At 42.1% G+C, this 27,378-nt stretch overlaps 1 protein-coding gene across 2 annotated transcripts in view; it reads left to right on the forward strand.

Annotated features, from left to right (window-relative positions):
- Window positions 1–13,943: 13,943 nt before the first annotated feature.
- The window catches only part of UBE2Q2 (ubiquitin conjugating enzyme E2 Q2), a 49,346-nt gene continuing 35,911 nt past the window's right edge, over window positions 13,944–27,378 (forward strand). The window contains exon 1 of one of the 2 annotated variants that reach the window (XM_064456752.1): window positions 13,944–14,412. In XM_064456752.1, the coding sequence (XP_064312822.1) occupies window positions 14,227–14,412 (186 nt within the window). In that variant the 5' untranslated portion in view covers window positions 13,944–14,226. The remainder of the gene's footprint in view (window positions 14,413–27,378) is intronic. The other variant, XM_064456751.1, reaches the window with a different exon arrangement.

Here is a 27,378-nt window from a genome sequence, read left to right on the forward strand (position 1 = left end):
ACCCTCCTTATCTGAAGAAGGCAGAAGAGATCTTGGGCCTGAGCTGCAGCTCTGCAGCTTATGAATTTTGTTATGCAGGTACCATCCTGGTATCCTGGTGTGAAGAAAACTTCAGAAACCCAGCTTCAGGATATGTATTCTCAGCTAAATCCCATCTGAGCTCTCTTAGCTGCAAAAAACCAAATTAGAAATTCAGACAGATGGAAACCCCTCAAAAAATGTACGCTATTTTGTCTCCCAAAAGGATTTTGACAAGTTATTGAAAGCTATGCTTCCTACTACCATCTCTGGTGTTTGAGGCACAATACGAAGTGAACTCATTAAAGGACTGTGTTTCAGCATGGGAAACACAGAGTTGCCTTTTTGCATTTCTAGTGGTAACATCAGCAGCAGATAGCAATGAACAGATGAAAAGCTCTGTTCAGGTCAAGAATAATTCAGTGCCTAGCCCCCATAATAGGGTATAAGCATGTGATGGCAACTTTTAAGTGTGAAAAAATACCTCTATGTAGCTTCTCTAATGCATATACAGCACCCAGCATTATTGCTTGGTATGTGGCTGCCTGAAGTTAACTTTCAGAGGAAACTCAGCAGTTGCTTGACATTCTCATGTAATGCTGTAGGCATCAGGTAGGAGTGATTGCTTTTGCGTGGGTGTCTCCAGCTGCTAGAAAACTTGTATCTCCAGAATGCAGCAAATACATTAAATTAGTGTGTTGGATTCAGAAAGGAGATCTGTGGATTAATAAGTCTGAGGTTCGAGCATTTGCCTCATAGAAGGTTAATAAAGCTTTTAAAAGGCTTTCCAGTTTTAGTTGGGGTTTTTAATTGGAGCCAACAACAACAGCTCCAAACCCCCTAAGAAACGTGTGCAGGCTTGTCTTCCACCCAATCCTTTCCCTGAAGCAGGGCACGGAGAAGCTGACCCTGAGAGATTTGTTTCTCCTGGACGTGCAGTAAAATTAGGCATTCAGAGAGATTTTGTGTGGCTCCTGGGAATGTTTCTAATCTATCCCAGAAAACGGCAGGAACCTGATGACTGTAGCTACAATGGCATCCTTTAAGCAAGAATGCAGTTCTCTGCTGCCCTGGGAGCTGCACTGTTGTTTGCAGCTGCAGTGGAGTGAGCCAGGGCAATGCCACTGAAAAAGAACAGGGACACTAGAGACCCAGTGTGTGTTAAATGATGGTCTGAAGCTTAGCATGGTGACAAAATAGGCCCCTTTTCATCATGTTACTGAGGCTGTTCTGGGAGATGCTGTTCTGGCTGCTGTTGAACTGGAGTAAGAGCTTACTGTCTTTGGCTACCTTTCTCACATCCCTTGTGGAACATTGTGCTCTGCCACTGTAACTGCATGTAGTCACTCCCTAACCTAGTTCTGTCAGAATGATGCAGGTTAGGTTAAGTATTTTCTTTACATGAGAAAAGTAGCCTTAAGGCCAGGTCCCCTCCCTCAACTTCTATTACAATAATAGCATGCGACATTCATATTATGCTCTGCTCAAGTGTGTGTGATCAGCTGCTGATTGGAGTTAATGCCTCTGTAAATAAAAGAAACACAGAACAAAAAGCTTGAGATTTTATAAGCAAGTAGTCCTTCAGAAATCTGGATGGTTCCTGGAAGAGTTAACTCATTTAGAAACCTTTTAGTGGGCCATATTGATTACTGGGATATGTTCAGAGCAGCTGTGGATATTGCAGTAACAATGAACTGAGGCAGTTTATCAGCACATCAGTTATTGTACTGGTATAAAAAGGAGCTTTAATTGGACTAATGATGATGGGCTCAATCTTACGTTGAAGCTATCTGGCCATCAGAAATTTATCTCTCAGTGAGCTCATCTGTTTTGTAAGGAAGAAACTCATAATCTCATAGGATGGAAAATGTGCTGGCTATTTATAGTCACTGATTTTATTTGTAAGGAATATCATGACTTCACAAGTGCAGTGGCACTAATCTCCTTGGTAAAGCATTTATCCTAATCCAAAGGGAGCTCTTGGCTACAAAGCCAGCCATGTACTTAAAAGGGCCATTGAACAACTTTCCAACGCTGGCTCTCATTCGCCTGTAAAAGCAGCAGGTGAATTAGTGTGCCCTGAATGCACAGCAGCCCGAGAGCCAGACTGCTCTCTGAAAATGAGACAGTGAGACAAAGAAGACAATGTTCCTACCCAAAATGGCTGTAACTAGCTGAGATGAATATAGGCAACATCATATGAGCAGCTGAGAATGTGCTGGAGCCATCCAGCTGCTGGAAGTCTGCAGGTGTGGGTTTAACAGTTCTCAATTAAAAAGCAGGCTGCTGTTATTACATCAAGGACAGTGAGAGAGTTTGCTTCTCAGGTATTTCCTACCCTGTTCCAAACCAGCTAGTCTGGGGTAGCTTTTAGTACTAAGTAGTATGTATTTGTTGTTGGCACCTGCTCCCAAGGGATGAAAATACTTTTCTGGTTATGTTTGTAGAGATCACTGAGGACCATGAAGCTAGCTGGAGGACGTCTCCAAGAGATAAAACTTGCTTGCAGCTGAGCCAAATGGAGAATGAGTTAATCAGAAAGCAAGGATGGGGTGGAGTTTCTGCAGTCTTCAGGGCTGAGAGAAGCAGTGACCCAGCAGAGATCGCTGCTGGGATGGAGGAAGGAGACTCTGGAGGTGAGACTTGCTTGTACTAGGATTTTGTTAGCAATTTCACTCAAGTCTTCAACAGGATGTTGAGCCAACCCCATAGCATAGGTTGCAGGTGCAGAGAACAGTGCCAGGGCTGTGAAGGCTCTGAAGAGAGGGAGCCTGGGCTCACATCACCTGTGCTGGTGCTCTCTATCTGTCTCTTCGTGTCTTGCACTGTAGCTGTAGTATCCCTTGGCTGTTAGCAAGGTCCTGAGCTGCAGCTATGCCTGAAAGGATAGTGCAGCCCTGAGTCTGAATTTATTTTTTTCTCCTCAGAATCTGCAGGAATAGAGAGGGAAGCAGTGTCCTTCGCTCATTTTCAACCCGGTCTGCTGAGACCTTCCCCTTCCAGTCATGGGCTCAGTGATTCCACAAAAACAAGCATATCTGTACATAAGGTATGTTCAGGATAAGCTAGGACCATGTCAGTTGAAAAGGCCAGATGTCATAGTGTTCCTTTAAATCATAATCCTTCATGTAATATCACCATTAGTTGTCATAGAAACCATGGCGTCACTAAGACTTACAGTTCTTGAGCCAGCAAACCAGTTGAGCATTTGCTTTTAATATAAAGTGTATGCATAAATCCCAATTATTTCTATGGCACTGCTTGTGTGCCTAGAAAAAAGCCTACGCTTTAATTTTTTCCTAGATCAGAGTGATGTGGCCCAATAAAACCTTCTGGTTGCTTTAGTTAAGCCAAAACAGCATGCGTGTTTCACAATCATCATAATTACCAGTACATGAATGGTCTAAAGAGACTCCAAACAGAAGTTTTTAAGAGAATATATTGGAAGTTGAATGCTTGATTAGATCACATCACTGCCTCTGCTTCTGCAACCTGAAAAAGCATGAGAACAATGCTTTTCATAATTTCTTCCAGTACTTAGGACATTGAATGCTTTTTAATTCTATTGAATGTATGAAGATAATAACTTTTTATAATGACTCTAGAAAATATAGAAGTTTGATCATAATTTCAGTCTAACACAAGCATTCATGCTCCCAAATTATTTTAATAAAGCTGCTCACATGGTAATTTGTAATATTTTTTTGAAGGCTCAGTTTCTGGATTAAGTGATTAAGTACTGTTTTCATTTTAAGGTATGTTTTAGCAGTCAAAGTGGCTGAGAAAAGTATGAAAATATCCTTATGTCTCCAAGAAAACAATAAAAAACTGGAGACAAATTAAGAAAACCCAACATGTGTTTTAGTTCAAAGATTTGGGGGTTTTAAAACATCTTTTAAGTATTCCATTATTCATGGCTCTTTGAAGAGGTGTCAGTTTTACATGTTCAATTCCTGATGCAAATACGATTGAAAGATAATATGAAATATTTTAATCATTTACATTAACTGTAGTCTTTTGTTCTCCACATCCTATTATGAACAAAATACTCAGAGTATCTCTTCAGTGACTAGATGGGGCCTCATTGAAAGCTTGCTGGACTTGATGGGCAGGCTTCCACTGGAGCTCAATGGCTGATTGTCAGAATTAGACAGGTGGTTTAGTCTGTATATTCCCAGTTTATAATTCGTATTTATTGGTTGCACAAGTTGTATGGAGTTGCTGCTATTGCTCTGGGTGGCCATTTTTGGGTAACAGAACAGTGAGAAGCATGAATTCAGCAAAATCAGGTCAATTAAAAGTTAATGCTTTGACTAATTTCAGCAGTTGATAACTGGATCTACCCACAATTGTTACAGCTCTTCTAGAAAGTTACACATTCACATCTTGTCTGTATTTGTGCCAAGGAGACCTGTTCTGCAGATCTTCAATAGATAAAGGTGGTAATAACTCCACAATGAATTCAGTGCATTCATGATGCTTTCTGCCAGCAGAAAAACAATAAGATCCCAAAGGCATGGAAATGAAAACAGAATATTAGTAAATGTAGCTGAGTCAAAATTCACTTCTACATCAGAGAATGCTTGTGGACAAATCTTCCTGCTATTTGCTGAGCTCCACCAGCTGGTAAATCATTTTGTGTTTCTAAAAGCTCTTCTTGTAAAAAATTAAAATTTTGTGAATGGAAAAAGGGTTTGAAAATGTTACTGGCTAATCTCCTTGCCTGGAGAGGAAGGTATAAGCCTTTATACAACTGCAAGGATAAATCAGTGAGTATGCTGTTGATTTTGCTCATTCTAGAGTACCTGGACAAAAAGAGTCTCATCTGTAAAAACATTTTATTAAATATCATGATTGACATGAAGAATGAGTAAGAATTTATGGTCAGCCATATTTGCTCACAAGGCCAAGAGCCATACAGAGGGATAGCTCCCCAGATTAGTTGTTTGGGAAATGTACAAATTTAGTTAATTTAAGCCCAGGTCAGCTGACAAGAAGCTGAGCGTGACAGGGAAAGGGGACAGTAAACCACTTTTCTCGCTTGCACTTACAGGGCTTATGTTCAGTTTTGACATAGCTCATCTGAGTCTAAGAATTTGCACTGTGCATTCCCTGCAGTCCATTGTAGGCAATGGAAGAAATAGGATTCACTGTCCTGAATGCCTGAAAACAATTTCAGAGCACAGAAAGGGGCCACTGCCTTTTTTTATCAGTATCTCTTCTTTTATCTTCAGGGTTGTTGACTTCACAGGGGCTTTTTTCTCCTCTCAAGCACACAAACTATTAAAACCTGCCAGCCTCGGTAAACCTGTACTTGCTTCTCCCCCCATGTCAGTGCAGTCGGGCAGGCTGCACCGAAGAGCACTGCGAGGCCCGGGAGAGCCCTGGAGCTGCAGGGACCAAATTCACTTTGGGGAACACCCGAGTCCTCTTCCTGCAGCAAAATCTCTCGGCGCTAGGTGGTAGTATGTGCTCACTGAAAAATGCCGGTGTTGCTAACAGGGCCTGGCAGAAAATGCTCACTGAGCCCAGCCTCGTCAGGGCTCTCAATGCTGTCAGGAGTGCAGCAGAAATTTAAAACTGGATTACTGGTGTGGCAAGACTTCGTTCTTTGAAACGCCTGGGCCAGAGGAGGTTCCTAAGCAGTCTTTAATCAATATATCCTTCCTACAGTTCACCTTATCCAGCTTGCCTTGCCACCATGAAATCACAGCCTTTTCCTGTGGCCATGCCCACCTTGGGCCACCCTTGCCCCCCACTTGAATAGCCACTCATGGCAGCTCTTCTGCACTACAGCATTGGTTCCTCCGAGATTTCTAGACACTCTTATGTCAAGGTGACAGGAAGCTTTGGGCCAACATTCAGATTGTGTTTTCTTCTTCCCAGTTTAATTTCATTTTTCTTGCTTAAATCCCCAGCTTCCTCTGTATATCAATGCTAAATAATCCCTCTCTTTACTTAGTGCTCACAGCTTGCAGATATTGGGAGCCAGAACACAAATGCAGGGTTGTGTAACTAGCTATATTATTGGTTATATGATACAACCATGTGCTAATGCGGGGAGGGGATGATAAAGATCCTTTAACTCATTCCTTCCAGTCCTGTTCCTCTTTTCCCGTCTCTGTGGGAAGTTAGTGTTTCCCTATATAACTATCCTTTAGGTAAAGTGTTTATATGAAACTGGTTCTTCAAGCCTGATAAATCTTCCTCAGCCAGGTAGGGGACAAGTTAAGACTCTTGTCTAGAGAAAAAAAAAAATCACCCTGGTGAGCGTGTTGCCCCACACTGCATTCCTGCAGGTGTCACACAGATGCTGTGTTGTTCTGAGCTTGCCTGGAACTAAAGTGAGCGCAAGGTCCCCTAGGACTGGGAGGTGTAAATGAGGATCCTAATGGACATTGGCTGCATCTGAGAAGCTAGCTCTGGTGTTTAGTCCTTTTAAGTTCCAGTTTAGAAGTCTGTCCTCCAAGTCCCACACTTTGCTCTGATTTTTTATAATCTTCTGCTAAGATCACAGTTCCAGTGTTCTAGGTGCAGGTTTGCCTCCTGTAAGGAGCTTCCCTTGCTTCATGCACTATACTGGCAAACGCCACCTAACTTTATACTGACCTTGCTCTTAACTGCATCTTGAGCTTGTTGGACTGTTTACATTTGGTAGAAACATAGAGTAAAATATTATGTTCTACAAATTTTCTAAAAACTAGTGACCAACTAGAGGAAAGAAAGTGTTCCCCCTTTTGGAAATATTGATAAGACCCCTGGTCTTACCCTGTCCACAAACCAGAGCTCATCTGGACATACATAAAATATACTGGACAAAAAGATGGAATATTGTCTTAAAAAAAAAACATTTTCTTAAATAAACAAACAGATTGAAGTAAAGAATACAATAGAATATACCAGGCAGGATAGATTCTGAAACCAGCCACAGCATCTGCTCTGTCTCCCCTAGCCAAAACAGGTGGTCTATGTGGGTGGAAATATGGAGAATCCTGTGGGAAGTAAGAAGTGTGGAAACATGGGAAGGAACTGGGAAAGGGCAAGAGGATTTATAGCATGAGACCAAGTGAGATGCAATGTGATGGTGGTATAAAAATGCAACATACAGAAAACCAGGATTCACTAGGTTTGTGGCTTGTAGATCAAAAGTTTTGGGATTTTTTACCATTTCTGATTTTTCTGCACCTCTTGGAATTATTTCCGTGTGCTCATTGTTATTCAAAATGCTGATCTGTGTCATCTGATAATTTCAACAATGATAGTCTCTTCTAGATCACTATGAAAGTCTTGAGATCAGCAAACACAGCACTACCATGATCAATTTTAAACATACTAAGTACCTTTCCCTGCCCCATAATTTACTATTTTTATTCCTTGTTCACAATTCTTAAGCCAGTTCTCAAGCTATGTCAGTGCTATGTCAAAAGAGATGTGAATTAATGTTATATTCAGAATTCTGTGACTCAGTCTTTCAAATGTTTGTTTAAAGCCAAGTATGTTGGTTCTGTTACTTCACTCTTACTCACTGATGTTGTAAATCTGTAGGAGGTTCCCTTGCTTATAAACTTCAGGGCAAATATAACTGCTTGTGAGTCTGTTACCCTTCATCTGTTTTAGTGGCTTTTTGTGCTTGTAATTTTTTTTTCTAGCAAGAAGAGAGTTAGATTTACAGAATGGTAATTTCTGGGACCATTCTTTTCTGAGGTTTGGTCTTGCATTTGATTCTCTGAGACTGCTGATTGCTGTGGTTTTTTCTCAGGCAACTCTTCATGCTTCAAGTCATCTTTATAATGGAAAAAGATGTCTCATCTTTTCTGTCCTTCTTTTACTCATAAAGATAAATGGGTTAATTTTCCAGATGTACTTCACTCTTTTTGCACTGCTGTATCTACCAAACTCAATTTTGTGTGTTTGATATTTAGAAGTTGCTAAATGCAGGGTGTGTAAAAAAAAAAAAAAAAAACAAACAAACAAAAAAAAAACCAAAACCCATACTAGAGCTTGGTAGATCTTGACTTGTCTATGGACCCCTGTGACCTCCAAATCAGAGAATGATTGAAAATCACTGATGTAGCTCATTGATATTTTAACTCTGATGAGTACTGTGTGATCTTGGTACAGCATAGCATGTACTGCTGTAGTGATAGTGAGAGAAAACTGCTTGTGATGTGCACTAGGGAGTAATTTAAGATTTGAGATTAACTGATTCCCATAAAGCCTTCAGCAACAGCTCAAACAGATGTGCCACCTCTCATGCTGCTTCTCTAGGAACTGCGGGCCTTGAGCCTCCTTCTGCCACCCCTCTGCTCCATGTCCCCTGTGAGCATTCTCAGCACAGAGATGGACAACCCCTGAACTATGAGCTCTGACAGCTTCAACGGCACTTTGCTTGCTCACTCAAGCAAGGAGGGTGTTAGGGAAGGATGGGACATGGCTAGTCACAGTGGAGTGGTGACTGTTTCAGCCTCCAAGTAGTCTGTGAACAGGGCTGCTGTAGAACTGGCCCCAAACTCCAGGTGTCTTGCCTCTTCTCAAGACAGCTGGATTCCATTGATAAACAGCATAAGCAGGACAATTCCCAGCACTGACACCGGCTCACTGTATACTTTGATAAAGCCTTTTCCAAGTCTGTTTCAGAAATTAAGTTAGCCGAGTTGCTGCGGTGCTAAACCATGGTTGGGTCCTAAGACTGTCTATATACCCAGTTCTGCAAAAACACTGCTTCCCAAAATGTATGTGACTTCCCCACCCATAAAATGAGGCTGCACCCTATGCCTATTTTGTCGTGAGCTGGTAGGGTTAGTGTTTGTGCAGCACTACAGGTATTCTGTTGAGGGTTTGAACAGGGAGAGTACTGTCACAATCACCTCTTTGTTCCCCAAAATATAAACTTATCTACAAAAAGTAATAAGAGTAAATGAAAGCTCTAGATGAGGAGCCCTGGTTGCTGAGATGCATTTGATTTTTCCAGGCTAAGTGACATGGTGATGTCTAGCTGTGCTTGCAGAATCTGAAACAATAATTCTGACCTGCCCAGCTCATCTCAGTGCCTGCCAACTCAGATGCTCTGTGCTGGTATTTTAAATATAGAGAAAGTTAACTATTTCACTGCCTATCAAAATAAGAAAAAGGAAAGGGGATGAAGGAGCTCCATATTCAGCTGTGGTTAAGGCTGCATCTCAGAACTGTAAGTACTTGACCTGGGGATCTGCCCATTTCCCTGCCTCCCTTTCCAGCCAGAAATGTATTTAGCAGGACTGAGCCTGGTATCTGACCTCTGCTCCTGTCCATCCCTTTTAAGCTTCTCTGATGGCAAGGGAAGATAAGCTTGCTGAGCCGTATGAGGCTTATGACTGCATGGGTCCCAAGGAAGGGGTGCAAGTCCTAGGGAGTCCAGGGAAGGTGTGTTGTTATGCTCTGAACAGTATTCCATGCAGCTACCTGCTCCCTCAGCCAGCTGGGTTTGGAACAATGGTATCACATTTTCCTTTCATCTCTACCTTGTTCTGTTATTTTATTAAACGGTGTACCTCAGATATGGCTGTATAGTTCCTTATTGCTTTCACAGATGTACTTTTCATCTGTTTTTAAGAAGCTATGTGAGCCATAAAGGAGAAAACAAGGTGTATTCCCTCACTGTGCAATTTAGAGTATGTGCAAGAAGTTTGGTTTCAGATATGTCTGTACATTGGATTCTAATCCCCATCTGCAACATTGCAAGACTGTGACTAATATGGCTTTGCTTTCCTGTGGCACCTTTCTGCTAATGAATTAGTTCCCACAACTTTCATATGGAACAAAAACATACCATTAACCCTGTTTTGCAGACACTATTCAGCTTTTGACTCTTCTGAAATATACACTGTTCAGTAATAAATATAGTCAGAACTACAAATCCACAAACAGTAATGAAGTTTTCACCAAAAGGTTATTGCTGTTTCCTGGATAGGATTACAAACACTCTTCAGTGGCTGAACAAAAACACCCTAAAGACAGGGCCTGTTTGACTCAGTTGCTGAAAGCCACAGAGGTGGACTCAGAATTGTAACTGAAAACTACTCTCTAACTATCCTGGGTAAAGCCATACTACTTTTTGGGTTTTTTTAATATATAATGTTAAACTCGTGGCTGTGGTATTTGAGTGCCTGCAGACACCTCCTTGACCTCTATCCCTGAACATCTGGCCAACAGTGTCACTATCTGTTCAAAGCTACTCTAGGATAGGTTGGTTTTGAAATGCCCTTCCTTAATTGTTAAAGCCTTTAAAAGTAAAATAGGTATTTGAGGGACTAAGCAATCCCATGTCTGCTGCATGCCATGCTTCTTGAAACTACATTGTCCAGCCATTTCATCAGCTTTTATGCACAGATGTATGGCTTCTCTAAAGTGTTTTAAAAGTGACTTCATTAAGTGACTTTGATGCTGTGAGCTCAGAAGTTGAGGCTTTGGTGAGCAAGGCAGCTTGGATTGTATCCTGGAAAAGCAGGATCCTCTTGAATCTGTCTGCCTTTGCCCAAGGTTTCAGGTAATATTCCTGCCTTATCTTTCTCTTTATGGGTATTATTTGTCTTTTCTATTCTCAGGTTCTGCTGCTACGGGTAAAAAAGTTTCTCTGTTCTACTCTAGGATCAGCTATTATCAAACTGCATCATCCACCACTGAAACCAATTTACACTCCCTCCCATCTCATTAACTATCCTTTTCTTTCTCCTTCTGCTGAGGTTTGAGGTTACAAAAGATCTGGGCTTTCCTTATTTCTAAAATGACAGTTCGTTCCTTTGGTTCCTGCCTTTCTTTCAGGAAAGTGACATCCGAATTAAACAGAAAGACCCTTTCTATGGGCTAGGCTGTGAATGAGTGAGGTCAGAAAACAAAACCATACGCTATTCTCAGAGAAACAAATCAATCCTCTGCTAGGCACAAGCTCAACTAAATGTAAAGCAGCTTCAGTAAGGGGTAAAGCTGGAAATACAGCAGACCTGGAAAAGGCATTCACAGGAAGAAAAGGAAAAAATGAAATTAATCTGTGCTTTGGAACATCCTTTCTTTAAGCCCCAAACAGCTCTTGCTTTCATCAAAGTCCATCCCTCCTACATCATTGTTCATTGCCTTCTTAATGGCTCATCCTAAACTCATCTTTCCTTCAGTTCCCTTTACCCCTTGCTGCTGGCGTTCTGTCTCACCAGGGACATGCCTAGCTTCTGTGTTGGAGACAGGACTGGCAGTAAATGCTAACGGGAAACAAAATTTTTGTCTAAGCAGTTTGCTTCCTTTTGTCTTGGCAGTTCTACCCAAGAAAGGAATGAGGAATCTGCTGTTTTTTCTGAGAGTTTCAGCTGAGGACTCTTGCCAAACTTGTTATATTTTAAATGAAAGGGAGGGAAAATAACCAAAGATTATGTTATCTTCATAACAGAGAGGTTTAGTCAAAGTTCAGATCCCTGGAAGAGGAAATCTAGCTGTATGATAGATTGAGAGAGATTCCCATGATGTTAAAGATGTACACACAGGATGAAAGGTATAAAAAATATGGTGCTTAGAGGCAATGTAGATGAAGGGAACGTAAGAGCATCTGTAATTACTAGACTCTGAAACAGTGCTCCTGAGGATCTTCACCAGGGTTGATTTCTTCTATTACCAAGAGATGTCAGGTCTTCTCTGTGTGCATTCATTTTGGTCTTTGGGAGACTCAGGATTTCCTGAGTCATCTTGTGACCAACGTGAGATTCACATAAAAGCCCCATGGCAAGTCCCTGAAGGAAGAAACAGGAATGAGTCAGACATGACGAACAACTCTACACCTCTGAAGCAGCCTCTGTATTCCAGAGGGCAAGGCAGTCCTGATGTGTTCTCAAGGTCTTATCACAGAAGTGAATTCACAGGTGATGTTGCAGCTTGCACAATGCCTACTAAATACAGAGAAGTGCAATGAAATTTAGGGGAGTGGTGGCTGTGCAGCTGCGTGTTCCTTCTTGAAGCCAGCAACAAAAAGGCAGACTGAAGGAGCTGGGGAAAGTTCTAGACCAGACTTAGACAGCATATGACTTGCAGGACACACTTGGCTGATTAAGCAATTTGTTTGGCCTGCCAGATAGTCAGGAGACACCATGATGTTTGGATCACTGGGTGCCTGAGAGAGGTTCTTATGCCTTCCACCAGCTTGCCAGCTAGTGCAGGCATGGCATCCCCCCAGCCAGCATGTATGCACCTCTCAGCTGTGCAGCTGCCAAAAAAAAATAAATGGGGTGTCACAGTCAATGAAGAGGAGAGGGAAGGCAGTTGAGAAGGCAAGGAGGATGGTAGACCAGAGGTAGTGACAGAGGCAGTTCTGGTAAAGGTATGGCAAAAGGTGCAGTTTGAACTTGCTAAGCCTACCCACCTATCTGCTGCAGTGAGGCGCGCTAGGCCAGAATCCTATCATATGACAGAAATAGGGCTGAGTCACCAAATTCATTCCTCTGCTGTTTCATGCATCACATCATGTAATGCCTGACAGAGTCTGATTTGTTCAGTTCTGTCTCTGGTATTCCCATAGAAAGGATCTGCCAGGGCCTCCCTTTCTAATAGGTAAAGTCATAATTTTCTACTGTTTATTTGTAATTAATTTGCCCTTCAATCTTCCCTTATCTCTTGAAGGTCTTTGCCCTGCCCATTGATGCATCACCAGGCAACAGTTATATCCACTCTGTCTTTGCTTTGCAGGCCATAGGGTCTGAGCCAACAGACAGTTTGGCCCTTCTAGGAAAGCTGAGTTGCACACACTGTATAGTAGGAGTCCTTCAAATGATACCTGCAGAAAACAAGTCTTTCAACTCTGTGGACTTTCTGGTATCTTTCATTCAGAGTCTTTAACTAGTGTCAATCCTTCCTGGCTTCTTTTGTAGCAAAATATATTCTTTGCAGCTCTCTCTACTGGAAGGATAGGAGATTCCAAGCCCACAAATCAATGAGACTTCCATATGCTTGGAGTTGGGCATGTGCATAACCGTTTTTCTGGACCAAGATTAGAGTTCTCACCACTTGACAGGCTTCAGCTTGTGGTTTGTGAAGTGCTGCCAGCTCCTCTGGAATTAAAGATTTATATAAAATATCAATTTCAAAAAAAAAAAAAAAAAAGGCTATTCCCTATTTCAGGTTTGTGTGTGCGCATGTATGTACTACATTAGTTAAAAGCTGGTTGCGAAACAAGAATGATGCTCTGCAACAATATTACTTGGTCGCAGTAATCTCTCTCTGCTATGCAAGAGCTGATCCTTGTTCCCAAACAGCTGCCAACTGTCTATAGACAAAACCAAGATGGAAAGGGACAAATAAAGCTGCGGAGATGTTTTCTTCCAGTGCCAGGAAGTGATAGAAATAGAGGCAGCATCTCTTGATCCCTGAACGTCACAAGTATTCACTGTACTCTGTTTTCATGCTTCGTGGTGCTTTTTCTGGGGGTAAAACGTGTACAATTACAGAGGAACTTAATGCTAACAATTTTTCTTGGCCTCTGTATTCTTTTCAGCCTGCGAAGATCGACACCAGGTTTTACTTGTAACTGGTCCGTCGGAAATGTCGGGACAGGATTTCCTGGTTGATGTCGGCTGACCTCGAGGACTACAGGACTCTGAGACAAGTGCAAACCGCAGTTTTTTTCGGCAAACTAAAAGCGCAGCGAGGAGGGAGGAGCGCGTGCCCTTCCGCAGGGCTGAGCTGTAGGAGAGAAGGCGAAGCGCGGGGAGACCAGACGGCAGTGCCCGTGCAGGCAGGGGTCGGGGCACCCTGGCGGGGGCGGGGGCGGCGGCGGGGCTGACCGAGGGCGCCGGGGCGGCCCCGGGGGCGGAGCCAGGGGCCGGCTCGGCCCTGCTACGGGTGTCCCGGGAGCGGGGCCGGCCTAGCGGGTGGAGGGCAGGGCGAGGGCGGGGCGGCTCTCGGGCCTGGCCCGCCCGCCGGGGAGGAAGGGGAAGGGAAGGGGGAGCGGGCTGCGCTGTTGCCCTTTTTAAACGAGTGGCGAGTGGGTGCAGGAGGTTGATACAAAGGGAGCTGCCGCCGCTCTCGCCGTTCCCCCGCCGGCTAGGGCTGCCCCGGCCCCCCCCCCCCCCTCCCCCCCGCCATCTTCCGCCCCGCAGGCGCGGCCGGGGCCAGGGTCGGGCCGGGCTGAGGCGGAGGGAGGCGGCGGCAGAGCGGGCGAGGCGGCGCAGGCCCGGTCCCGGAGATGAGGCCAGGATGTCGGTGTCAGGGCTCAAAGCCGAGCTGAAGTTCCTCGAGTCCATCTTCGACAAGGACCACGAGCGCTTCCGCATCGTCTCCTGGAAGCTGGACGAGCTCCACTGCCAGTTCGTGCTCCTGCCGCCGCCACCGGGCTCCAGCCCGCAGCCGCCGCCGCCACTCACCATCCACTGCAACATCACGGTGCGGGGGCCGAGCGGGGCCGGGGGCGGCGGGGGAGGGCCGGGGCACGGCCCGCCCTCGCTATTGTCTGTGGGGAGGGGGCGCAGCCCCTCCGCGGGGTGACTCAGCACCGGGGGGCTGCCGAGGCGCTCGGGCCCGATGTCCCCCTCCCTTTCTCCCCCACCCCGGCTCTGCGTTTTCTTCCTCTCCCCGCCGCGACCGTAACAAAAGTTGGGGAGCGGGCGCCCCTGGCCTCTCCTCCCTGCCGAGGCGGGGGCCCGGCAGCCCCTCGCGAGGCTCCTCCGGGGGAGCCGCAGCGGTGGGTGCGGGGGAAGACGGACGCGGACCGCCGCGCCGCCTGCCACTGCCTGCTTCGGGGCCGGGAGCCGGAACAAAGGGCGGCTGGGCCCGGGGCAGCGGGGGAGAGAGACCTCCCGGGCCGGCCCCCCGCCGCGGGCACCCGTCCCCCGGAGCAGCGGAAGGGCGATGGGGAGAGCAGAGGGGCGCCTCCCCGCCTCCCCCGTCCCTGCGGCGTCTCTGCGGGGCAGGGGGAGTGTTTTCCTTCCTGCCCCGAGCGGTGGGAGCCCGGGAGGGAGGCACAGGGCGAGCGCTTTAGTTAGTGCGCCACACGGCCGCGGGTGGGGAAGGGCCGGGCGGGCGGGCCTTCCCCTCTGCTGGGGGCAGCCCGGGAGGCTCGGTGGGGGCGGCCGAGCCGGGGGGCCTTGGCGGTGGGAGGGACAGGGAAACTTTTTTCTTCTTGCCGTCCTGGAGGGATAAAATAGTGCTTCTGGTCTCCTGGCGAATAGTTGTTATCGTAATGGTAGCATTTACACTTGTGAAGAGGTTGGGAGCAGCTTTGTCGAATCTGAGGGACTTCTACTTGAGATGCGTTTGGGGATTTCTCGTTTCTGTGGGGTTGGTTTGTTTTAAATGAGCGGGAGGGAAGCAGAGTAAAATGTTCATTGCTATGCGCCATAGTAAAAATCCTCTGTTTTTAAAAGTTTAGGGCCTAAACTTGCCTAAAGGATTTGAATATATTGGCGTCTGTGACTCACATATGTATAGGAAAGTGCTGGAGGTTCATTGTTCATTTTTTATTAGGTTGGCCATAGTTGTAAGTGAATTTAAATACCATATCAAGATTCAGCTTGACAATAGAGTATTGAAAAACTGCCTGTGTGAAAATAGTTAGTACATTTGGGTTTGAGGAGCTCTATAGCTTTTTTTGTCTTTTGCCTATAAAAGGATGAAAGTTTCAAGCAGATAATGTGGAGGCAGAAACATGCATGTAAGTGTAAATATTTGAGTACTGAGAGATGAAAACGTGCATGCAAACCAGACAGATTTAATGATCTCGATTGGCTCCTTACTTGCCTTGAAGTAACTTTATGAAAATAAATGAGACTTGTTCAGAGGATCTTTCAGGTTTCACAGTTAATTGTTATGAGAAGTCAGATCCGTGGTCGTGGGACAGATGTTTATTTGACCGGACACTTATATATACCTTTAAGACATAAGATGTGGTTTATAGTAAAATAAGCAAGATGCTTTGGTGTTCTTGTTTTTAGACATGACCTATCAGATGATGAATGGTGTGACTTCCTTTAAGTATTTTTTTTTTATTCAGTAGAGAGTGTTTCAATGCCAATAAGTCTGGCTGTTTGTTTCCACACAACATGCTCTGTATCATAAGTCTCTCTCTCTAAAGAGTCTAATAAAAGGTCTGATGATTGTGCACCTGCAGTTGCCAGTTGAATTTGACAGGTTATTTATTCATTGTTAGGTGACAGCTAACAGGGAAGTCAGTAGTGAGGGTTGAGGTTTATGGTGCCTTGGATTTGTGCTATGGTGTATATCTACTTCCATAGCTACTTCTGATAGTAATTCTTTCTTAACTTGCAAAGAGATATGCCCGCTTACTTGTAGGCCTTTGGTTGAGGTGTGTCTGAGCAAGTAAGAAACAGGCTTAGGTGACTCTTGGCATTTTTATGTATTACTGAGGAAATAATGTCTGCAATCGGCTATTACAGTCACTTGTCCTAAAGGTTAAGAGGTCTTTCCCTCGCCAATAGAGTTGTGGCATATGAACTTGCAAAAAGAACAGGAAAAGAGACTTTTCAAACTTTAGAGCTGAGACTTCTGCTTTGAAAAAAGGCTGCGTTCGAGCTTCTTGAAACTTCTTTTCGGTTGTTTGTGAGCAGCTTTGTGATTTCCAATATTCAGTAATTTTTGGCTCTTTGTGGTGGGTGGCTATTTTTCCCATCTGTTAAAAATAACTGGGAGAAGGCAACCTGAGATACAGAGGTGGCTGTCTTGAAACAAGTGGGCAGCAGACAACAGAGCCAGAAAGAGAAAGCTGAACTCTGGACTTCTGTCCTAGTTTTTTGACACAAGTGTTAGAACTCCAAAGTGTGACAGAAGTTATTTCTCCCCCCCCCCCCCCCGAATTAACTCCTAATTGCCTCCAGTTTTTTCTATATGTACTGTGAACTAGAAAAGTGTAAGTCTTGTTTGCTGTGCTTCAGAGGATCTGCAGGTACTGTGGGAACTAGAACTTCAAATGGTGGTAGCAGCATATAAACACTGGTAAGGCTATCAAGTTGCTGGTAAATATGTTTTCCTGGGACACTCGCCCCCTACAATACTGATCAAGGCAGCATATTTCCCTTACTCAACAAAAGCTTACAGTAGATTGTGTATCTGGACATTCAAGAATCCTGTAAAGGGGAAAAGTAAGCACAAAGCTCAATAATCACTTTTTTCATTGTGGTTCTGTTTGGGTACCACAATATTTTACCTGAAACAAAAGCTGTCTAGCAGTGTGTACAGATGCTGAAGTTATTGGATGGTGAAAAATCTGGTAGGGAAAGAAGCTTCCAGTGGCTTCTGCACTAAGTCTGAAAAGAGACCTGATAACTATGTGGCTCTCATCTTCAGAATGGATCTTTTTCTTTCCTCCAATCTAGAAAGGAAAGGGGAAACATTCTGCTGGAGAGGTGAGGGAGAATGTCTGCTCAGGAATTGCATGGATCTCCACAAGTCTCATAGACTACATTCCACAGTTAGATTAGAAGTCTGCCCTGGAATTTCTCACTGAGATAATTTTCTGATTGTCTGCAGTATGAACTTGTAGAACTGCCAAAGTTAAGCATTTGCTGCAGCATCCTAAGAATAGCCTACCTGCTTGATACAGAGCAATGGTTGAAATTAAAGCAAGATAGATTTTACTTGATAGCACTTCTGTTTCATAAAGTGACAGGCAAACTTTATCCAGGTCTGTCCTTCATTATTTCTGGTAGTGACCCATATTGGAACTTAAATAGTTAATCAGATTATTTTAAAGAGGCAGTTCAGGGTGGAGTCATCTCTGTCAGAAACATTGCTCCTTATTCCTGAGAACTATCTAATTATTGAACTTGTTCAGGCTGTGTACCTTCACATTCCCATTTTGTTATGCCAACAGCAGTGTCTCCATTCTGGAGTTTTATTTCTGTTTTTCTCAGGTTTCATTTTTATTTAACAGCAGCATGCCAATTAATCAAGGTCAGCAAACCAGTGTCCTTTACAATGTATATGTATTTATTCAGGTCCTGTTTTGTATGTTCTTTGAAATAGTATCAAAACAGCGGCCCTACTTAGAGGAGTGTTTTTATTGATCATGACTTTAGGTAAGTGTCTTTCAATGCAAACTGTAGTTTCAATTTGGTACCTTGTCAGACTTATGTCATAGTATTGCAAAGAGTGTGTTAGAATTATTTAATTTTTTTGTTATTGCAAGAAAAATGACTGATTTGGCCTTCTGTAAAATATCTCATATTTTTAATATAATATTTTCAGAGAAAACCTGGATATTAATATCTGTTCACCCATGTGCAAAACTACCTTTGAAATTCTGTGTCCTCAAGTAGTGCTTGCAGGTAGAACGGGGTTTGTGCCAGCTCTGTGTGGGAGCAGATTTTGCCCCAAACAGATACTGGGCTCTGATGTGCAGTGATATCCTTCATACATTAACAATTCAATTCACGTTAAATGGCTGACTCCAGTATTATTTTGCTTCTCTTCTGGAAAGAAGTATCTTCTGCTTTTGCTGAAAAATACCCTGCTGCTAACTTGGAGTTAGAAGCTACTATGAAAGACTTGAAAAGGTTGCTGTCTACAGATAAATGCAGTTGATAGGAGAAGACTTTATTTTCCCTTCTAAACCAGAATGGGTGAAAAGTTATCACCTGTGAAGCTTTTGACAAGTTGGTGTATATACAGAAAGTGAGTGTGTTACAAAATGCAATAGTTTTTCCAATGGCATAAGATTTTCATGTTAAATGCACTCCTACCTAATGCCTAGACAACTGATAACCTTTTAAAAAGGTTATTTATTTGTACACAGAACTAACCACATAACAAATGAGGTGTTCAGTTGAGGCCACAGATTTTTTTTTGATCACTAAACATTCTGTCGTGAGGGTGAGACCTTTGTCTTGCAACACATGGATACCAGGACTAGATAAAAGCATACACAGCTTTATCTTGATAATAGATGCTTTTTTTAACTAGAAGTAGATATACTTGGAGTTTTAAACATGATACTCAAGTAACTATTATCAAATGTAATTTATGCAATAGAAATTGAGAATTTTTTTTATTTAGCAAACCAAAATTAAGCAAACAAAAATTAGTAAAAGAGTGAGGATTTTAACTTTTCTTTGCATGCCAAGACTGTAATTGGAAAAGTAATATTTCAAAAAGGAGTAGGAGTGTCTGGAAGACATGGGATCTTGCTTTCTGACATCACAGCCTAGTTGTGCTGCATATGAAAGGCTGTAACCGGTACTTCAGGATTTTGCAGGTCAGTTGTTCTGTCCCCTCTATAATTTATGAAGTGCCTCAAAAATATCCTAGAAGGCCAAAATGGTGGGCTTCAAATATAAATGCTGGCTTATGCTGAGGTTTTAATGTATAGGAAATCGCACTTATTTCAGATGGGTTACTCATGTGAATTAAGGATATAATTATTTCAGAACTGGGACTGTTGTGATCCTCAAAAGAGCTGTCCCTGCACTTTCATAATTAAAAGCAATTTTATAAAAAGGATTATTTATTTTTAGTTGGCATGCTGCCTCATGTTAACTGTTCAGAAGGTTTTGTAAAAGACTGAAAAATACCTGGTAATTTTTGTACCTTTCTTCACAGTCACTGATTTTAAGGAGGCCTATTTAAAGTAGGGCTACTTTGTAACAGGCATTTGATGGTATGTGATGGCTGCCTTTGATTTGTGTTACGGACAATATTTACTTTGTGTCAAAATTGGAGTACTGGTAGTTGACCTTACCAGAGCCCCAAGAAGCAAGAGTATGTACTGCTACTCTTGGGTTTGGTTTGTGGTTTGGTTTTTTTTTTTTTTTTTTTTGGGGGGGGCGGGGGGGGATAAGATTTTGGTTTTTCTTTCAAAGATTTTTATCAGTGAAATGAGAAAAATAAAGGAGTTCTGTAGAAAGTGCATTCTATTCTGGAAAATAAGGTTGCACTTCTAAATTCATAGTGGCACTCTGTCTACAATGGAACACTGTAAAAATCAGAAGTTATTAATGGAGTTGATCAAGTGTGTTCCCAGAAAAGAGTGACTTCATTCTGTCAGGCTTACTCAGACTAGAATGAATCTGCAGGTGTTTTTTTCTGTGTTATGCTGGGGGATATTTTGTATTGATGACATACTGATATCCTCAAAAATAAGAATTACAATTGCTGGGAAGAACAAAGTATGATTGTGTCCTATGCACTCTGTAACGCTGCTGTCGCTCACAGACCAGCAAAGGCTATGTTCCTTGTGGGGTGGCCAAAACTGAGTTTACTAGATTAATGGCCTGGCTGGCATGTAAAAATTCTTTACTGGGTTATTGTTAATCTGGATCGTTTCCCAGTCTGGTTCACTGTGTGGCTGCACAAACAGCTGTACCATCACAACAGAGGGCATAGGAATGAGTGAGTGCTGGGGAAGACTGCTGAAGCCAGCATTGCCAACAGAGAGCTGCTTGCCAAGTTCTGGCTGAGTCCTCAGTGGCCCTTTGGATTGCTCCCATGCAGAATACCTGAGCCGGCATCAGTCCAGTGGGCCTACATGAGTGTCTGCTTTGTTGCAGTGATAGCTAGGTAGTGACAACTGGACCAGTCTAACTGGAAGTAGTTTGTTTGTTTACTTGTAAAATCCATTCTCCTGAAAGGAATTTGAAGATACAAAGATGGAGACAGTTTTCTAAGTAGTAGTATTGGGAAAAGGGGATTGTGGGAACACAAGCTGATTAACAGAAACAACTACTGTTTTAGTTACACCTCAGTGTGGGCTACTGTTCAGTACTGTCAGGCTGTTTGCGTTTTTGTAGTTTTGAAAGGTTCTAAAACCTTGATTTCCTGGCAGAAGTAGATTTTTTTTTCCTTCTTCCTTTAGACTATGAATGGTGATATACCATTTTTGAGACATGATAGCTCATGATTTAGTATGGATTCCACTGGATTTCTTCAGGCTGCAAGCTCTGTAGGAGAAGTGAAAATGACCTGTCACCAGCTCATAGAAGACAACTGGAAAATTAAATATTGATTATAGTAAGGAGAGGCTATTTATTGTTTAGATCTTATATCAGCTTGCCTTTATTCAGTACAGTTGAAGCTAATATGATCAGAATAGTTCTCAGGTGATCTTTGCAGGAAGGAAACATACCAGTTGAGGTATGTCTTAATGATTGCTTGCTTCTAACTGTAATCTTTAAGTGTGGTATTAAAATAATGACCTTATGTGTTTTCTTTCTTTTCTTGCTGTCTCATCCGTACAAGATATCGTGCTGTATTAAGTACTGTGGAGCAGTTAGTGCGTGATTTCTTGAGAATTAGTTTGGACTGTATTCTCGTTTCTCCCAGATCTCTAATTTTTTAACCCCTTTGAAAGAAAGTTTCATACAGTTGCAGATCTTGCAGTAGCTTCTTCAGTGTATATTCAGAAAGACAGAAACATAAACTCTGTCAGAACTTGTATAGTGGCATTAGAAACAAATTCAAGCATTCCTGTGCAGCAGTGTTCAAGCTACCACAGGCTTCCTTGAATTTTTGAAGTAGGAAAAAACTGTGGTAGGAGTGTGGCATTTAACTTATTAATGGTAAACATTGATTGAACTCTATAATACTGAAATTTTATGTGGGGGGGACAAAGTTCCACATAAATGGCTCTAATATGAAGGCCAGTGACTAAGCAGCGGTCAGGCCAGCTGTGTTCATGTTGCTGTGAGGGGAGAGCTCCAGAACCTTGCAGGTGGTGGCTGGAGTGCTGCTTGGGTGTAAGAGCAGTAGAGCAGCAGGACCTCTGTTAGCAGTGGGTGAACATGAAAAATCCTTGTATCTGCAGATGTGTCTGGAGCACTGCAAGTTTGTAAAGGGAGAGGGGAGAAAGGGAGAAAGTTGCTCTCGGGGAGCGGGAAAGGGCACAGACGCTTTGATGGAAGAGGGGGTGAGCAATGTGGAGGCAAGTTCCTGAAGGTAGAGAGAACGAAGAGGAGGAAGGGAAGCCTGGATTTTTGGGTGACAGCAGAAGTGAGATCAGGCTTTGCATGCTGAGGAGTAACTAAGTGATAAAAGCAAGAGCAGGTCTTCTGGGAAACTTCTATTTTTCAAGTTAAGTCAGGGAGAGTGTGACACGTTGCAAGTTAGTTACAACCACTTCTTCAGTTCTAGCCACGTTAGAAGCCATTTCTTGCTACTCTGGCTTTGTGAAGCCAATGTTGATGATACCTTCTCTGAATGTACTTGTCTGTATAGTTGCAGAAGTAGGTAGTTAATAACTCTTGATGATTAGAATGAGTTGATAATTTGTTTCAAGTAGTCGGACTTCCTTCAGGAAGGCACATAAGATCCTGTGCTGCTGGTAAGGAAAGAGTTTGCAGATTTGCAAAATAGCTTTCTCTGTAGTGCACGTGTCTAGCTGCTTATGAGATAAACCATTGCCAGCTTGAGTGCATGTATAACGCGTGCATTATAGAAAAGAACCCCTTGTGGCTGAGGGCTCTAAAACAACTGTCTTCTGACAACTGTCAATATGACAAGCACACAGTGGGTTTTTTGTGTATGAGGATGATAGGTTGATCCCACTGCTGCAAGATGCTACGATGAAAATCTGGATACTAGTATCAGCTCTACAGCCTTCTACTGATAAGCAAGTCACTTAGTCTTCAGTGATGCTGTGTTCTTTGCTCAATTTTCAGCATGGATGATCTGTAACCTTATTTGTTGCTGTTAATAGTATTGGCAAAGGAATGTTTCTCAGCTCACTTAACTGGGATGGCCCTCAACAACAGTTCTAATTTTTCAGAGACTACACACTGCTCCTGAGCAACTGTCACTTGCTGTGTTGTTAGCTAAACCATGCTTAGTGTTAACTTAAGAGTTGTATTTGAGCAGCAGTACATAAACATTTGGTGGATTTTACTTTGGGTCCATACAAAAGTGTTTAGAGTGTTAGTCTTTTCTGTGAATTTATTTGAATGGATAGATGTCATGCTGCATTATGATGATGACCTAGAGAATAAAATGTTGCTTTACAGTGAAGATCAATAACTGTGTGTTTTTAATCAGAAAAGTGCCTTTTTTGCTTTTATGCTCAAAGTTCGTATTTTAATTTCGTGTAGTTATATTACACTGGACAAGTAACCTGCTGCCTTTTGTTTGGTAAGGGGAGCGGACGAGGTTGTGGCAACTGGTAAGAGAATCTGATAAACCTAATTTTCCAAGGGTAATGTGCAATTTCACATATCAGAATTGGCAGTTGGGGCATTTTGTGTAGATTATGTAGTTTGAAGAATGACTGGCTGTACAAACTGGACCCCAAGAACATGGCCATAAGAAGTGTAACAGCTATGATGCTGCATCTCCATTCATGTTTGTGACCATTTGAAGTGATGTTTTGTGCCTTTGCTACATCGGTTGTATGTGTTTTGGGTTATTTTAAGGTAGTGATGTTTGAGCAGTGAGAGGTTTAAATGCGTGTACCTGGATAGAGACATGGAAGTAAAATACAGAAGTAGCTTAGGTTATTTTATGAACGTAGAAATTATTGGCTTTTTATATGTGCCTGTCTGAAAGCAGCATTTGCTCAAGTCTTTTCCAGGGTATTTTTTTTCCTCAAAATGTTATTTTCTGTCTTAAGTGTATCCAAAGTAAAAGTTAGATTCCGTAATAATTTCAAGAGAATTCTATGAGCCTGGGTTGAAAAAAAATTAATTTGTGCAGATGAAGCTGCAACTTACAAGCTTCTTGGGTTTTGGAATAATTTTTACACAAGTGAACTGCTATTGCAGTACTCTCCCTGATCATACTTATTTAGCTATGCTGTGGTCACCATCTTATGAATATTGGCACTTGCAGTTGCTGCTGAATCGTTATATTGCAAAATGTGTTCCATAATCTAGGCTTTCAGTTTGTTTAAAAACATGCTCTAGTCCATGTGAGCACCTTCTACAGCCACTTTCTGTACAAGTGAAGTGGCAGACCATCGCACGTGTGTCTGTAAAAGCCTCATGTGACAGGACGGGGGGGACTGCTTTGCTCTGCCCAATAGGATGTCTGCTCTGAAGACAAAAGTGATGTCCATACTGGTTCTGTATGTTCATAAGAGAAACATTTCGTGGTGGTTACTTCTGTGGTAGCCTACTACAATCAGTAGAACTTGTTTGTCCAGAGAACTATATTTATTTTGGTTTGGGATAATTTGTGATTGTAGAGTGAATTTTCAGGCACCTATAGAGTTGTGGTTTGTTATGGTCTTTCTGTTCTGTGAGGCACATGCTTTTCACCCTCCCTTCTCTAACACTGGCTGTATTTAATAACATAAACAATTATAAAGCAAGATACTCTGCCACACTTGCATCGTTCCCTGGAGAGTGTGTGGGAGAGGAGAACCATGACTCTGTTAATTGTGTTGTTTTAATGTGCTCCTGAAGGTATTCGGTTCTGCAGTGATTAGCACATTAGCAGGACCAACATAGAAGAGGATATGGGATTCTTTCACCTACGGTAAAGGTGCAAGATGATTAAGCTTTTGTCATCTCCAGGGGTCTGACCAAAGCATTCTGCTTCACCTGGGATTGTCTTGTATGGACTGTCACTGTCAAGACAGTCACTAAACTTGGAGGTAGAATTGCAGTAATTTTCTATGTTTAAAAGAGATACATGTATTTTAGCCAGTTGAACTTGGGGCCTTACTGAATGCATGAGCTGTTACAAGTGTTCTCACCAAACTGAGCATGTCATGCTTCAACTTCAGGAATAGTGTAAGAAAATGTAAAGCTAACACAGCCTTGCTTTCTGTGGTATAGAAACAGTTCAAGATCTCTGTTTAACCAAACTCTAGTAAATGAAAGATGTCCTTCTGTTGATATGCGTTGAGCAAGTTAATAGTATGTTGTATGCAATCTTAAAATCCAAAAGGAAAAGCAGGTTGAAGTTTTCCTCTCGTTCAGAAGAGGCAGTTAAAATTCACTTTGCTTTCTCCTCCAGTACTAAATTTTATTTTTAAAACCCTACTGCATATGCTTTTCCTATCTTTTCGAACTCTGGATTGCTGAACTGTTAGATTCAGATATGAAAGAACTGTCATTTCTTTAAGGAAGTGCAAATTTTTTACTTGACCTTGGAATTTAAATGTTAGAATATTGTAATGTGTTCAATACCTCAGTCTGTACAACAGAGCAAATGATGATGTCTGGATGTTTGAAAATACAAATTTTGGGGGGTTCAGTAACTTGAGGTTTCTGGGAGATAGTTTTATTTGGGCTACTTCCAATGAAGTTTCAAAAGAACCTGAGTTGAAAGTGACCCTTCGTGCTTCTGTTTTTTATTATTATTATAAAGAATGGGATGGAGGGCAAGTGACTATCTGCTGACTGTAGATTTCGTGGGTACTCAAGTACCTAGTGGTAGAAAATGCTTACTTGTGTCTTAAGCTTCCTTTGGAAAATTTGGCCCCAAATAATTGGAAGCAGTCTGTCAGTTGTGTAATCATGGCTAATACTCTTTTAAGAAGCTGTAAGTACTAGTGTTTTATAGTCATCAAGCTAAACTTGAGCTTTAAGAATATCTTCACAAGTCCTGATATTTCTGTTAGTATTAATTCAGGTTTGGTTTTTCTTTTCTCTAAAGACAGGTTGACACAGGTGAAAAATTCATAAGTAGTGAATGATGAACAATTTCAAATAATATGTGTTTAACTGTAGCTAGTTCTACAGTTCATCTTCAGTATTTTTTTAACATTTGTGTAGGTTGTGTATATGATCCCTAACTAGTGGGACTTGATTTTATTAAAAAAAATTTATCTAATTCTCTTACTTAATTCAAATGAACAAGCTAAAAACTTGGTAGTCTTAAGGTGTCTGCTGAGGGAAAGCCATCTATGATTTGAGATCGATTACTCGATGTGTGTTTATAGATGCAAATGTAGTCACCCTGGAAAGACTGTATTATCCCTCTGAAATGTCATGTTGCATTAGGATTTACTTACTTCATTACCAAGATTTGAGTGAGCTAGAATGGTCTCTTGCTAGCTTCTCAAAGCAATAAGCTGTTTAAAAGATCTGGGGGTTTGATGTTCTGTTGTTTGGAAGTAAAATGGGGTGGACAAAAAATTTTTGCACTGAGAAGATAAGTCAGAAGTGCTGTTATAAAAATCAGTGAAGTAGTAGCTGTAGCTGGCGTAAAAAGAACAGAACCAGGTTCTGCCAGTGATGGAGATTTTGCAAAAACTTAGACAATTTGACTTTTTTTCTGTTTCTGAATTTTGTTCAGCCAGTATGCTAAGGAGTTTTAAAAGAAAAAAAAAACTTTTTCAATCTATGATGATCTGGAAATTAAAGAAAATTAAGAACTGTCAGCATGTAGTTGTGATTTTTAAGTCATAATGCTGAAGGCATGTGTTTAAATGTGTTTTCCTACCATTTGGCCGTGATAAAATGGCTCCATTGTATACAAGGAGATGTGGTTATTCTATTACCTCATAGCAAACTGTGTCTTCAGGTTGTTTAATCTTATGAATGTGAGCAAGATGTGTTGTTTTAATTTAGCAATTTCACAATTCCAACAGTATTGTAATATAGAAATATCTCATTTAAAAGTCTCTTACTGACATCAAAATTGTGTTGCTGTAGCTTTACAGAACAGGGTAAAGATTATATAACATGGCAAGTGAAACAGCCTTATTGTTAAGGATGAGAAAACTTAGATAGGATATACTTAGATGACAGATCTCTACCCAGGAAAAGCTGTCTTAATGTATGTGTTCCTGGTATCTTCTGTTGCTTTTTGCTGCCTTTTTTTTTTTTTAACTTTGGTAAGCAAAATTGTTAGTAAAATATAAGTAGACCCTCTTGCAGAAGATGCAGTGGAATGTCTGAGCAGTGAGATCCTGTGTGTATTCTTCTAATATGCTGTGGTTTTCCTAAATGTTTTGATAGGTTTTGAAATTGTTCCAGTGGCAGGAGTGTGGGGCTTTATTCTGTTTGTATTTTCTATGTTTATTAGTAGGCTAAATTCTGTTGCTGCATTCTGTTACAGAAGCGTTTCTGTTGACAAAGCTCCCAGTCTGTCCTGGTGTTAATACAGAGATTCTCTGGAAGTGATGATCCCGTGAATTGTAATTTTTTCTGGTTTGGCGCTAAACGTTCAGCCTTTGTCCTCAGGCCTCAGTACATGCTAGGTGTGATGTCATTTCAGTGTGTCATGTCTTACTGAGCAATTGCATTAGCTTTCCAAGCTGTACAGCAAGCATTAGCTTGTGAAAGCTGCCCAAATCTAAGCATTGTAGCCTTTGCCTTTTGTGATTAATTTTTGCTTTTGCTTGTAGAGAGCAGTAAAATGTCACATTATAGTAGTTACAAACACTTAATATGGATGATACCTGTGCAACTAAGCTAGATTATACAAAATCACTGTATGTCAGCTGCGTAGCGAAAGGCCCAAAGT

Source organism: Phalacrocorax carbo, chromosome 7 (assembly GCF_963921805.1).
Source record: "Phalacrocorax carbo chromosome 7, bPhaCar2.1, whole genome shotgun sequence".
Taxonomy (NCBI): Eukaryota; Metazoa; Chordata; class Aves; order Suliformes; family Phalacrocoracidae; genus Phalacrocorax; species Phalacrocorax carbo.